The 12,997-nt window shown below is 45.5% G+C and overlaps 1 protein-coding gene across 3 annotated transcripts in view; it reads right to left on the bottom strand.

Annotated features, from left to right (window-relative positions):
- CEP170B (centrosomal protein 170B) overlaps positions 1 to 12,997 on the bottom strand; it is an 85,734-nt gene that overhangs the window by 58,040 nt on the left and 14,697 nt on the right. For all 3 annotated transcript variants that reach the window (XM_035104935.2, XM_035104954.2, XM_060271576.1), the window contains exons 3-4: positions 11,250 to 11,339; positions 6,377 to 6,455 (exon numbers count right to left, since the gene is read on the bottom strand). In XM_035104935.2, coding sequence (XP_034960826.2) covers positions 6,377 to 6,455; positions 11,250 to 11,339 — 169 coding nt within the window. The remainder of the gene's footprint in view (positions 1 to 6,376; positions 6,456 to 11,249; positions 11,340 to 12,997) is intronic.

Below are 12,997 nucleotides of genomic sequence, written 5' to 3'. Positions count from 1 at the left end.
TCCACCACTCTTAACCACTACACCACCCAGCTGTGGGTGGTCCAGGCTTGCTCAGGTAACAAAAAGGCTTTCCAACCATGTCCTGGGCCCCTCAATCTCTCTCATCGCCAACAAAAACTAATAAAGAATGTACCCACATGACGCTGACACCAAAACCTCACACATACACCATGTAAAAATACCAAAGTTTGCTATCTGCCCCCTTTCTCTCTCTCCTCCTCCAGCCTCATCCTGTCTGCAACATTACAGTGGTACCTTGGTTCTCAAACTTAATCCATTCCGGAAGTGCGTTCCAAAACCAAAGCGTTCCAAAACCAAGGCGCATCTTCCCATAGAAAGTAAGGCAAAACGGATTAATCCGTTCCAGACTTTTATAAACAACCCTTAAATCAGCAATTGTGGAACTGGGTTCCACACAGTCACAAAAACGAATTAACCGGAAAAGCCTCAAAAACAAAAACGCAAAATAAATAGCAAAAACAAAAGCAGCAAACTTAATCCAATCCGGAAGTCTGTCTGCCTTCCGAAATGTTAGAAAACCAAGCAGACAGAAACATCGGATGTTCAGCTTCCGGAAAATGTTCGTAAACCGGAACACTTACTTCTGGGTTTTTGGCGTTGGAGAACCAAGGCATTTGAGTACCAAGGCTATTGAGAACTGAGGTACCACTGCAGCCCCATTGAATGTAACTGATCTGAAGAAAGGGCTCTATGAACCGAAAGCGGAGATGCTATAAGCACTTTTGTTCCTCAAGAAAATCTGCATTTATTTATTTTTAAGGAAGAAAGGAGAGGCTTCTCTGTCTGTCACAATCAAGAGCAGGCCAAAATGAAAATGAAAGTTCAGAGCTCCATCATGAATTTGGTGCCCTTTGCCCAGACAGGCTCCAACTTAAAATGGAACATATCCTGGGAGCTTCGTGCGCAGGCAGGCAGGCAGTGGAACACCTGGGTTGGAGAGAAATGGGAAGGCCTACCTTGCCACTTAATGAAAACAGCAAGGCTGTTTTGCAGCATTGTGCAAAAATGTGTCTGCCACACCCAGCCACCAGGCTCTGCCTCTGGAGCAATAAGTAAAGAGGCAGCACAAAAGATTTTCCCCTCCAAAGCACAATGAACCATTTTAAATGGGCAACGTTTACACAGCTCACATTGCAGCTGCACAGAATAGCTGGCTTGCACTTCACCAACAGAGGAGGGTGGGGGATTATTTGGGAACGTTTGGAAATGCAAGAAAGGATTGTGCATGTTGCTTTTAGAGAGAGGGGGACAGACCAAGGACAAGGGCACAGTTGGGGAAACCGGCCAGTTTTTTGTCGTGGCCGGCAGATGCGTCCCCTTCTGCATGAGAACACTGCTGACTCAGGCAATACGGAAGACGGTGCGAGCTATAAAGAGCTGAACGAGAAGGGGAAAGGCAGAAGGCTTTTTTGGAAAATGCCAGTCGGGTGGTAGGGAGGGGACAGAGTAAATTGCGGCAGGTTGCCGTAATTAGGCAGGCAATTTCATCTGCGAAAGATTCAGTTTCGGCAGAAGGTTCTCCCTAGCCCCGCAACTACCACTGTCCTTTTTTTTATCTCTCTCCTTATGACACAAACACACCACAAGGATCCAAACAAACGCAAGGCCTGCAGAGAGACCCGTTTCTGCTGCCAAGATGCACTGAAATGCCAACTCCGCCACACTATTTGGGAGAGAGAACCTTGCTTGTCCACAAAGCACGTTAAAGCGGAATAATGCCCGTTTTTGCACTCGACAGAAAACACAGTGTTGAAATGTAGACAAATTTAAGAAAAAATTAAAAAGCCAGAGGTGGGTATGGATCCTGGGATAATTCAGGAACCTGCTAAAAAATCAATGCCTTGCTAATCAGGAATTTTTCCCCCCATTGACCTGATTTTAGCATCAAGGCTGCTTAATGAAAGGAGGTCGATATAAATTAGGGGTGGATGGGAATAGACTGGTGGAACATGGTTGGTTTGTGTGTGTGTGTGTGTGTGTGTGTGTGTGTGTGTGTGTGTGTCTCACACCAGAGAGCTGTTCTCCGACACCACCGTTCATCGTACATATCACAGGATAAGCAAAGTTTAACATCCCCCTCCCCATTTATTCCCAGGACCGGCATAGTATTATTATTATTATTATTATTATTATTATTATTATTATTATTATTATTATTATTTTACTATTTTATTAAATTTATATTAATATTAATTCATATATTCATATATATATCAATATGGGCCAGATGATTTTTTCCCATGATCATACGTCCCTCGAACCCACAACATGGCAAATAAATTAAAAAAGGGAAAGGGCATGGACCGAAAGAATTTCAGGCGTCGTGAACTCACGTACACCAAATCAGCTTTGTGGCCTAATCCCCCCTTTTTTTTTCACCCACCCCACAGTTACAATTTCCAGAGTTCCACCAGAAGGAGGATGGGTCGTTGAAGGATTCTGGGAATTGCCGTACTGCACAGGGAATAGGGTTCTCCTAAACAACTCTCAGCACCCTTAGCAAACTACAGCTCCCAGGGTTCTGTGCAGGAAAACCATGGATGTTTGGAGTGGTAAATCAGTGCTTTAAATGCATGAAGCCGACGTGGCCTTAAACTAGGTCAGGCTATTTGCTTGTCTAGACCAGCGCTATCCATTCCAGCCTTGCATTTAAGCCTGGTAGCCATAAGCCATATTTAGTATTGCAAGCAGGCAATGAAGAGCTGGAAGCAGAAAAAAAGAGGGGACTGTGCCAAGCACGGAAACCTAGCATGTGCCAGGGGCGAAAGGTCCTCTCAGCCATGCCCTTCCTAGCTCTCTCCATCCCTCTCCTACCAACTTGCTCCAGTCCCAGCTAGAGTTAAAAACTCAGATATAGAATCTAATCGCCAAATGACGCCTTAAACCTGAATTGCGTTTGCCACAATGGAATGTCCAGGTGCTTTTTTTCCAATGGGAATTATTATTATTGTCATTGTTATTATCTTTCATGTCTATACCACTTTGTATTTTTATTTTATTTTTAATCATATTTTTTTTTGGTTTTCTGTTCCCCCGCCCCCCCAAAAAAACCATTTACAGCATTGTATTTCACAAATTCTGTAAAGTGTACAAAACATATCCTCTTTCGTTATACAATATCAAATTTATGTCCTTTGTTGACTTCCCCCCTTTCTTTGCAGCCTTTGCAGCCAATATCTTTGCGCAATTATTAATCTCTATACAGTACAAGTATTTGCCATTATGTATTTTTCTAGTTACTTGTATATTATTGTATTATGCACACATTCTATTTTTTTTGTTCCAGTCTCTGTTCAATATAACATCAATAAAGAGATTTTTATATACATCGTTCCGTGTCTACTGATTTGTCAATTCGGTCTTTACAATATTTTCTCAGTATATTCTATGAATTTCTTCCATTCCTTATTAAAAGTTTCCTCTCCTTGATATCTAATGATCACAGTTAATTTGGCAATGCCCAGATATTCCATGATTTTTTGTCCCCACTCCTCTACTGAGGGAATCTGCTGCTGTTTCCAAACTTGAGCTAATAATAGCCTGGCCCCTGTGGTGGCATACAAAAATAATTTTTGGTCACCTTTTTTTTATATCATCGGTAACCATCCCCAGGAGAAGGGGACGACAGAGGACAAGATGGTTGGACAGTGTTCTCGAAGCTACGAACATGAGTTTGACCAAACTGCGGGAGGCAGTGGAAGACAGGAGTGCCTGGCGTGCTATGGTCCATGGGGTCACGAAGAGTCGGACACGACTAAACGACTAAACAACAACAACCATCCCCAACAGGAAGGCTTCCACTTTATATTTTAAAGAACAAATCTCAAAGCGGGTTACAATACATTAAAACATCAAACGATCCAGAATTAAACCACTTCAAGGAAAATATTTCAGATCCTTTTCTTCCAAGTGACGTTTTGCTTTCCCCAATCGCCAACCTGGCATCCACATGGTCGCAAAACACACCCGGCTAATTTCTGACACGGGGCCCAGCACACTAATAGTAATTGCTGCAGGCTAGTAACTTCTGTGGGCTTATTTACAAGGCTGGTCTACTCCAGCTGGTCTACTCCACCTGTCCTGGATGTCAGGCAAGAGATCTCTCCTGGCACCTGCTAACCTCAGATGTGCAGGATTTAACCTGGAACCTTCTTCAGGCAAATCACATGTTCTGTCACAGAGGAAATGGTCCGTCCACCTGCGAATTGTTATTAAAAATTCCTGGCCTGGGGGGGACCTAGAGCATACACAGAAAGCGATCGCAACACTGGTACCGTAACTGGCTGAAGATACCAGACAACTGGGAGATGATGCTCTGATGAAGAGGTTTTAAAAGCCCAGCCTCGTAAGATTCTGCAGCTCCATCTCACAGATGTTTCCAAAAGAGTTAAGCAATTGCATTCTTTCCCTCTGGAGCTGATGCCAAGTGTAAGTTTTTTCCAACCGCTTTGGGAGGCAGCGACGGAAATCAAGAGCGCTGTTTTTGCCAATTTAGGGGGATCCAGAGGGAATTCCCCACTGAAGCCAACAAAATCCACTGTTTGGCTTTGCTCAAGGCCAGGTTGCAAACATTTTTTCAGTTGCCAAAAGTCCCAAAACCTCCAAGGGACGGAGGGTGAAATCCAAAGGACGCTCTTCCATGAGCGTCTCAGGGAAAGAACCTTGCTTTCATATCCTGAATTTTCTCTAAGGGGGTCAGAGTGACTGACATTAACCCACTGTCCAAATACAAACCGCCACAGACATTGGGGAGGGGCAGGCCCGTCTCGAACAGGTCGGGCGCCCTGGCGCTGAGGCGTGGAGATCGCTCCGGCGCCCCACCCTCGCAGCGACCCCCCGCCGGCCCCGCACCATCGGGACTGCACCTAGAGCCAGGCCTGGGGAGGGGGCAGGATAACTCCCTCAAGTCAATGTCACACACAAACACCACCATGAGGATTCAAACTGCCTTAGTGTCCCCTCCTCCCTCCCTTTTCCTTTTCCTTGTGTGTCGTGTCCTCTTAGATCGTGAAGCTGAGGGCAGGGACCGTCTTAGGACACATGTTTGCAAGCTACTACTTACTGGCTACAAATGCTGTAAATTAATAAATGAACCGAGTTATAAATTCTGCAAATAAATATGCAAGTTTTAAATGCTGCAAATAAACAAATGAACAAGTTGCTCACAGCAACCCTGTGAAGTACCGTACTTTTCCGTGAATAAGACTAGGCTTTTTTTCTTTAAAATTATGCTAAGAAGTTTGGGTCGTCTAATACATGGATATTGCATAGGGTGGGTATTTGATTGGTTGCTGCCACAGCTGTCAGCGGCTATTGGGCGTGTTATTGGTTGCTGCGTCAATGGGGGGGGGTGTTGATTGGCTGACGCTGTGGTAATTGAGCGGGCGATTGGCAGCTTCTGTCGGCGAGGGGACAGACGAGAGGCAGATGTTGTGGGCAGGGCCGGCCCTAAGGCAAGGCTGGGTGGCGCAACAACTCTGGGCAATCCTCCCCCCAAAAAAGCTCAACAACTCTGTGCCATCTCCCCGCATTTTCTTAAATTTGGGTCCCCAAAAATAGGGGGCGTCTTATACATGGGGGCGTCTTATACACAAAAAAGTACGGTAGGTTAGGCTGAGTGCTAGCATTAGGCCTCAAGGTGCCCCCCATGAGTTTCACTGATGAATGGAAGTCTGAACCTGGCTCTTCTCAGTCCTAGTCCAACATTTTAACCACTATACCACACTGCCTCTCTAAAATGAGGCTGCAAGAGAGTGCAATAACCGTAAATATCATTAAGGAGTGCATTAATTTCATCATACACAGGTTGTACATTGACAATAAAGGTATTATTAATTATTATTATCATTATTAGGGACGCGGGTGGCCCTGTGGTCTAAACCACAGAGCCTAGGAGGGCTTGCCGATCAGAAGGTCAGCGGTTCGAATCCCCGCATCGGGTTGAGCGCCCGTTGTTCGGTCCCAGCTCCTGCCCACCTAGCAGTTCGAAAGCACGTCAAAGTGCAGATAGATAAATAGGTACCGTTCCGGCGGGAAGGTAAACGGCGTTTCTGTGCACTGCTCTGGTTCACCAGAAGCGGCTTAGTCATGCTGGCCACATAACCCGGAAGCTGTCTGCAGACAAATGCGGCCTATAGAGCGAGATGAGCGCCACAACCCCAGAGTTGTTTGCGACTGGACCTAGCAGTCAGGGGTACCTTTACCTTTATTATTGTTGTTGTTATTATTATTATTAGGGAGGACTTTCAGGAGTGGACGGTGCCCCATGAAGTCAGGATTGGCTCACAGTGGTAAGGAAGGACGTTGCCAAGAGTCCCACAAAATTCTGCCCGTAGAGCATGCCCAAAAAGGATATCATAGCCGAAACGGATCACATCGTTCAGTCTTAGCGTGATGTACTTCTGGTCTGGAATCCGCACATCATTCACAAAAGTCTGTGGAGAAGAAGGGCAAAACGTCATTTAAAAGACTGTTGTTGTTGTTAAAATTTGTATACCACCCTTCATCACAGGGCGGTTCACAACAGAAAAATACAAAATGAGAATACAAAATACATAAAACAAAACCAATAACAAACCAATAACCTCCCTCCCTCAAACATACCATTTGTGGCCCTGAATATAAGCCTCACTTTTTTTTCCCCAAATTCCGACCGTGAACAATTAAAGTGCGGCTTAAATTCGTGACCTTACAAAAATTGGCTTTTACAATATCGCTGCTGAAACAGACCTACGGTAAAACGAAATGGATGTGAGTGCCTGCGGAATTTTAAGGTAGCAGCTTATATGCGGGTGCGGTTTATATCCAGGCCAATACGGTATTTATAATCCATAGGATGCTAGTGAGTTGAATGCCTGGGGGCAGACAAACGTTTTCACCTAGCATCTGAATATATGCAATGAAGGTGCCAGGCAAGCCTCCCTGGGGAGAGCATTCCACAAACGGGGAGCCACTGCAGAAAAGGCACTTTCTCGTGTTGCCATGCTGCAGACCTCTCATGGAAGAGGCACATGAAGAAAGGCCTCCGATGATGATTGCAGGGTTTGGGTCGGTTCAATTGCAGAGAGGCGGTTCTTGGGATATTGCTGTCCTGAGCCATTTAAGACTTAATAGGTCAACAGCAGCCCTTTGGATTGGGCCTGGAAAGTAATTGGTAGCCAATGAGGCATCCTTCAGATGTTATGGACTACAAATCCCATCATCCCTGACCACTGGCTGTGCTGGCTAGAACTGAACAATACCTGGCTAACTGAACACCACACTGACTAACCCTGCCCAGGCAATGCGACAGACACCCTTTACTGCAATTGCTGCAATGACACACACACACATTTTATCCGCCTTGAAAGAGATTCAGAGAGATGCAATTGGTTTTTGCCGTATTTATTGAACAATCCATGTGCGGAGAGGCTTTCGGACTATTCAACCAAGCAGAGTACGAATTCTGCACATCTGCAGGCAGCCCACGTAATCTCAAAGTGGTTTCGCCCTCCTTGGCATCACAGCAAGGAAGAGACTCTGAAATTTGATAAGTGGCCGACGCTAGAGAGCAGCCGCCGTCTAGTAAGTGTGTTTGCTCTGAACTTTAGAGCGGAGTGTTCTCAGACGTCGGCCTGGTGAGCTTTCATAAGTCAAGACCTTGGGCTTTTGAAATAAAACCTATTTGAGGCCCCACAAAGATAACAAGGACAAAGCAGCTAACAAGGACAGTTCAGCTGGGATGAGCTATGTTCGTTTTAAGCCCAAAAGGTGGGCAAGCACAGGAAAATGGGGAAAGGCCATAAAGATCTGTAATAGAGCATAGCTCAGCCGGTAGAGCATGAGACTCTTTAATCTCAGGGTCAGGGGTTTGAGCAATTGGAGTGTCACCTGCCTGGAGAGCAGCTGCCAGTCAGTGTGGACAACACTGAGCTAGGTGTATAAGGCAGGTTGCACTGCAAGCATCTTAAGATCTAGGAGCCAAGGATGCCAGGATGGGCAATGACTTCCCTGCCATTAAAAGAGGAGGTTCCCCTTGCAACCGTAGCTCCATCCAATGAGGTGCCCTCAAGGCCAGCCAGATGGATCTGCCCCTAGCTAAGGCTGGCTAATTAGAGCAAACCTGGCAACCACCCGGGGTGCCCAATTCCCAGGGATACCTAAGCTCCGTTGTGCAAATGTTTTGTAGAAAGAAAGTTAAGGCCTGCACTTTTGAAGGACAAGACTAGAGGAATCTGGGCAGTTCCTTGGCTGGATAAGATCCTCCTCCTCTGCTTTGCACAGCTTGTAAAAGCTTGCGGAATTCAGATTTTTTTTCTTGTCGTTTTTATGCAGCGGCAGCTTGTGGCTGCTGGATTAGTTGGAGGCGCAAAGAGGGCGCAGAGACAGGTCCGAGTTGCTCTGGTTTTGTCTCCCATCCCCAGGGCCAGAAAGAGAAGCCTCTGAGGTTTTCCACCCAAGGCACTACTGGAGGTCTGCTGCAATGACAGCTTCCAAGCCCCTGCCCTGAACCTAAACTACAAAGTCACTCTGCTCATTCAAGGGTGTGCATGGGCAAAGAAACAAATGCGTTCTCTCCACCCTTAAAATGCAAATACTTCGCAAACATGTGCTGGCACGCTGGAAAAGCCAAGCCACGTACAGCTGCACTTGGATTTGGAAATCCAGAGCACAAGCAATCTTTTGCAGATGGGACTTGCAGAGCAAAGAGAGACAGGAAATTATGTGCTGCCGTACGTTGCCACAGCGACAGCACAGACATAAAACAGTGGGGCTCACACAAGGTTAAGAAGGGGGTTTGGGGAGCCAAAAAAAAGAGCTCTCTGCTCCAGGACATACTTGAAATAATTTAAAATAATTTCACTATGCGCCTTGTGCAAGGTACATCTTTTATGCAAGCTATGGCCTGTTGCAGACATCATTAACCCTGCTGGGTGAGTCCCTTACCTACAGCTAGGAGATCTCTTGAGAGTCCCATGGACTGCAAGATCAAACCTCTCCATTCTGAAGGAAATCAACCCTGGGTGCTCACTGGAAGGACAAATCGTGAAGCTGAGGCTCCAATACTTTGGCCACCTCATGAGAAGAGAAGAATCCTTGGAAAAGACCCTGATGTTGGGAAAGATGGAGGGCACTAGGAGAAGGGGACGTCAGAGGACAAGATGGTTGGACAGTGTTCTCAAAGCCACCAACATGAGTTTGACCAAACTGCGGGAGGCAGTGCAAGACAGGAGTGCCTGGCGTGCTATGGTCCATGGGGTCACAAAGAGTCGGACATGACTAAACGACTAAACAACAACAACAAAGGAGATCTCATGTGCTCAAACACTCTGTCCTGTTTCCTTCCTTTCTTTCTACTTTCTGCCCCATCCCCTTTCATTCTTGAAGCTAACCATGGTGCAGCATGGTTTTGCTATAACCACGGTTGTGCTCCCAATCTCAATTTGAAACAATGCTTCAGAATTGGATTTCTGCTGTTAGGCCAGGGTTTCCCAAACTTGGGGCTCCAGCTTTTTTTGAACTACAACTCCCATCATTCCTGATCACAGGTCCTGCCAGCTAGGGATGATGGGAGTTGGTAGTCCAAAAAAAAAACAGCTGGAGACCCAAGTTAAAGAGCTGCCATATTCATCTAGCCCTAGCAACAAGGTCTACCCCAGGGATGGGGAACTTCCAGCCTTCCAGATGTTGCTGGATCCCAACCGATTATATGTTGATGTCCAGATCTGTACATGCAGTAGAATACAGGGGCAGAGTAGCTGGGAGATTGTCAACCTGGGAGATTGTCATGCATGAGTCAGTGGTTCTGCATGTATCTCTCTGTATGAAATACTTGTATTTCCAGTACACAGTCACATTGACTGAGAGTTCCTCTTCCTTACAGGATCTGTAAAGTCACATTCCTTCTCAGCAGGAAGCTCAGCCCTGTTCTTTCATTTCATGCCACTGAAAAATTTTCAAAGCTCGTTTCTCCGAAAATCTTTTTTTAAAAAAGTGTTTATTTAGTTTTCAAAAGTTTATATACTTTACCGCCAACAATATATCTGATTTATCCATGGTTTCTCTGAAAAGTTGTCTTCTTTTATTTCAGAGGTCAGGTCTTATTTCTTTAGCGATAAAAACTTCAAAAGTTTTCTGATGGAATTACTCCCTTTCTAACAGCCCAAAAGTTTTTAAAAACGTTGCTGTTTATTTTATTGCAGGCAAACTCTGGCCCACCAGATGTTTTGGACTACATTTCCCATCATCCTTGACCACTGGTCCTGTTAACTAGGGATGATGGGGATTGTAGTCCCAAACATCTGGAAGATCGGAGTTTGCCTATGCCTGTTTTATTGCTTACCAGCAAGCACAGATACTCCATAGAAAACTATGCACATAGAAAGCAATAAGCAGTATTCAGCGAACCTATTGTGCTACTTTTAGGGCTTGTGCAATGGTATCTGCTCCAGAGGGTTGTGAGTAAACCTAGGACATATTTAGGCTGCATACAAGGGGAGCAGAGGAAGGGCAGGCCCATCGCACAAGGAGAAATCCATGTGCCAGCAAAACATTCACCTTAGCAGCACATTGAATGCAATCCAAAACTTTCTACTAAAATTACAAACGAAGCGGCCGGTAAGGACAAATACATTGATACAAGGTAAGTCGTAATACGGATAGATAGAATTTAAATTGGACAACAGAAATATCTGAAATATGTTAATTAGGAACATAGGAAGAAAAGCTCTGCTGGATCAGTTGAAGGGCAGAATCCTGTTTCCACTGTGGTCAACCAGATGCCTATAAGAAGCCTACATGCAGATGGTCCTTCGACCTGATTCAGAAAGCTCTTCTTAAGTTCTACAGCAGAAGACGCAACTCGGAAGTCTTGTTTCAATCCACGAGAAAGCAGAACAACCCTTGCCAGCATTGCTACCAGTCAAAATGTCTTTCAGGCCTTTGCGGACCTTCCATAACAGGAGGAGGAGGAGAAAAACTGAATGTCTAGCAGATCTAGCCAAAAACTATGAAGCATCTATGGAGGTACAGCTGGGGCTGGCCTATCCACCATTTGGTTCCACCAAAATAGGCTCACTATCCTTCCATGATTAGCACCAACCCTACTGACTTTGCGTTGAGATGCTTCAATCGTCTTCAGCACATACGGTAAGTCTCTGAGCCGCTCCCAGCAAAGCAAAATGGAAAGGCGCAGCCAAACACCCGCAGGGATGAAGCCATCGCATCCAGCAGCCGACTTCCTTACTTACCCCATTTAAGCTTCCCAAATCCTTCACCCAGTGCTCATCTTTCTCCTTGTCGTAGTTGATGACGGCATGTTGCTTATCCACACTGCGAGACTGGGGGAAGGAAGGCAGAGTTATACATGTCAGTTCTGCAAGACAAGAGATTGCTCTAACACAGGCACCCCCAAACTTCGGCCCTCCAGATGTTTTGGACTACAATTCCCATCATCCCTGACCACTGGTCCTGTTAGCTAGGGATTATGGGAGTTGTAGGCCAAAACATCTGGAGGGCCGCAGTTTGGGGATGCCTGCTCTAACAGCTGCAGCAATGTAGCAGGAGAGACTCCTTCGACATAAGAAAGAAATGTACCTACTGAGTCAGTAAACATACCTATATTTATCGTAATTTAGGAGTAGTGCCCTTTGTTCCAAGGGCACCCAAGGAAACATACAACATTACCTGCTGAGGTGTGTGTGCCTAGCCCTGGCACCTGTTCCAGTGTGATGGCATAGGTCTTACCAGTGTTTCTCAAACTTGGGCTCCCCCCCCCCAGGGCTGTTGTTGGGACTACAACTCCCATCATCCATGACTGTTGGTCCTGCTAGCTAGAGATGATGGGGGTTGTAGTCCAACAGCAGCCAGGGAACCCAAGAAAAGCATATGAGATATTAAACAGTTGTTCAGGGACTGGTGACTTCAAGACTAGATTATTGCAATGCGCTTTGTGTGGGGCTCAACTCAGAAGCTGAAGTTAGTGCAATTAAGTCCGCTGTTGCAATTGCATGGCTGCTGATAGGAGGGAGACCTGTCAGAAATCTGCACCGGTAGTCCATTTGCTACCAAGGCAAGTTCAAAGTGTATCAGGATATAAAGCCTTTAACAGTTTGGGGCTAGTTTAGCTGCTGGATTTCTTTACCCAATATATGCCCACTAGACTGCTTCGATCTGCAGAACTGGCAGTGTTACCAGAACTGCTATTGTTCCACACTTGTTCCACACTTGTAAGAAATCAATCTTTTAATATGGCAGCACTTAAAACCTTGGAACCCCCTGCCCACAGGGACCTCCCCTGTGCTCTTTTCAATGCCCACTTCAAACATTTTCCTTTAAGTGAGCCTATCTGAACAAGTAGAAGTTATATGTGTTTTCTTCCTTTTTCCTTACTGTGGATTTTAATCATTTTTGGAATGTTATCATCAAATACCTGTTTTTAGCCGTTCATCAGTCGTTTAAATGTTTCAATTTATATACTTATAAACCACTTGCATGTGTTTCTTATAGTCAAGTGGTATATAAATTTTGGTTTAAAAGAAATAAACCTGAACTGGAATTGATTGCTTAATCATTGCATTCTTCCAAACAGTTCATTCCAATGCAAAAGCCATTTATTTCAAGGCATAGGAGATGCAATACAAATTGGGGGGGGGGGGTACAACATCAATTGCATATAATTAGCAGCCTGAAAAACAACAGCAGCAAATGCCAATCATATTTGCTGCATCCATTCTGGTAAAGGTAAAGGGACCCCTGACCATTAGGTCCAGTCGTGACCGACTCTGGGGTTACGGTGCTCATCTCGTGTAATTGGCCGAGGGAGCCGGCGTACAGCTTCCAGGTCATGTGGCCAGCATGACAAAGCCGCTTCTGGCGAACCAGAGCAGCACACGGAAACACCGTTTACCTTCCCGCTGTAGCGGTACCTATTTATCTACTTGCACTTTGACGTGCTTTCGAACTGCTAAGTTGGCAGGAGCTGGGACTGAGCAACGGG

The sequence above is a fragment of the Zootoca vivipara genome, chromosome 1 (genome assembly GCF_963506605.1).
Source record: "Zootoca vivipara chromosome 1, rZooViv1.1, whole genome shotgun sequence".
NCBI lineage: Eukaryota > Metazoa > Chordata > Lepidosauria > Squamata > Lacertidae > Zootoca > Zootoca vivipara.
Note: the sequence above shows the minus strand (reverse complement) of the source record. Positions and strands in the feature narration are given on the sequence as shown.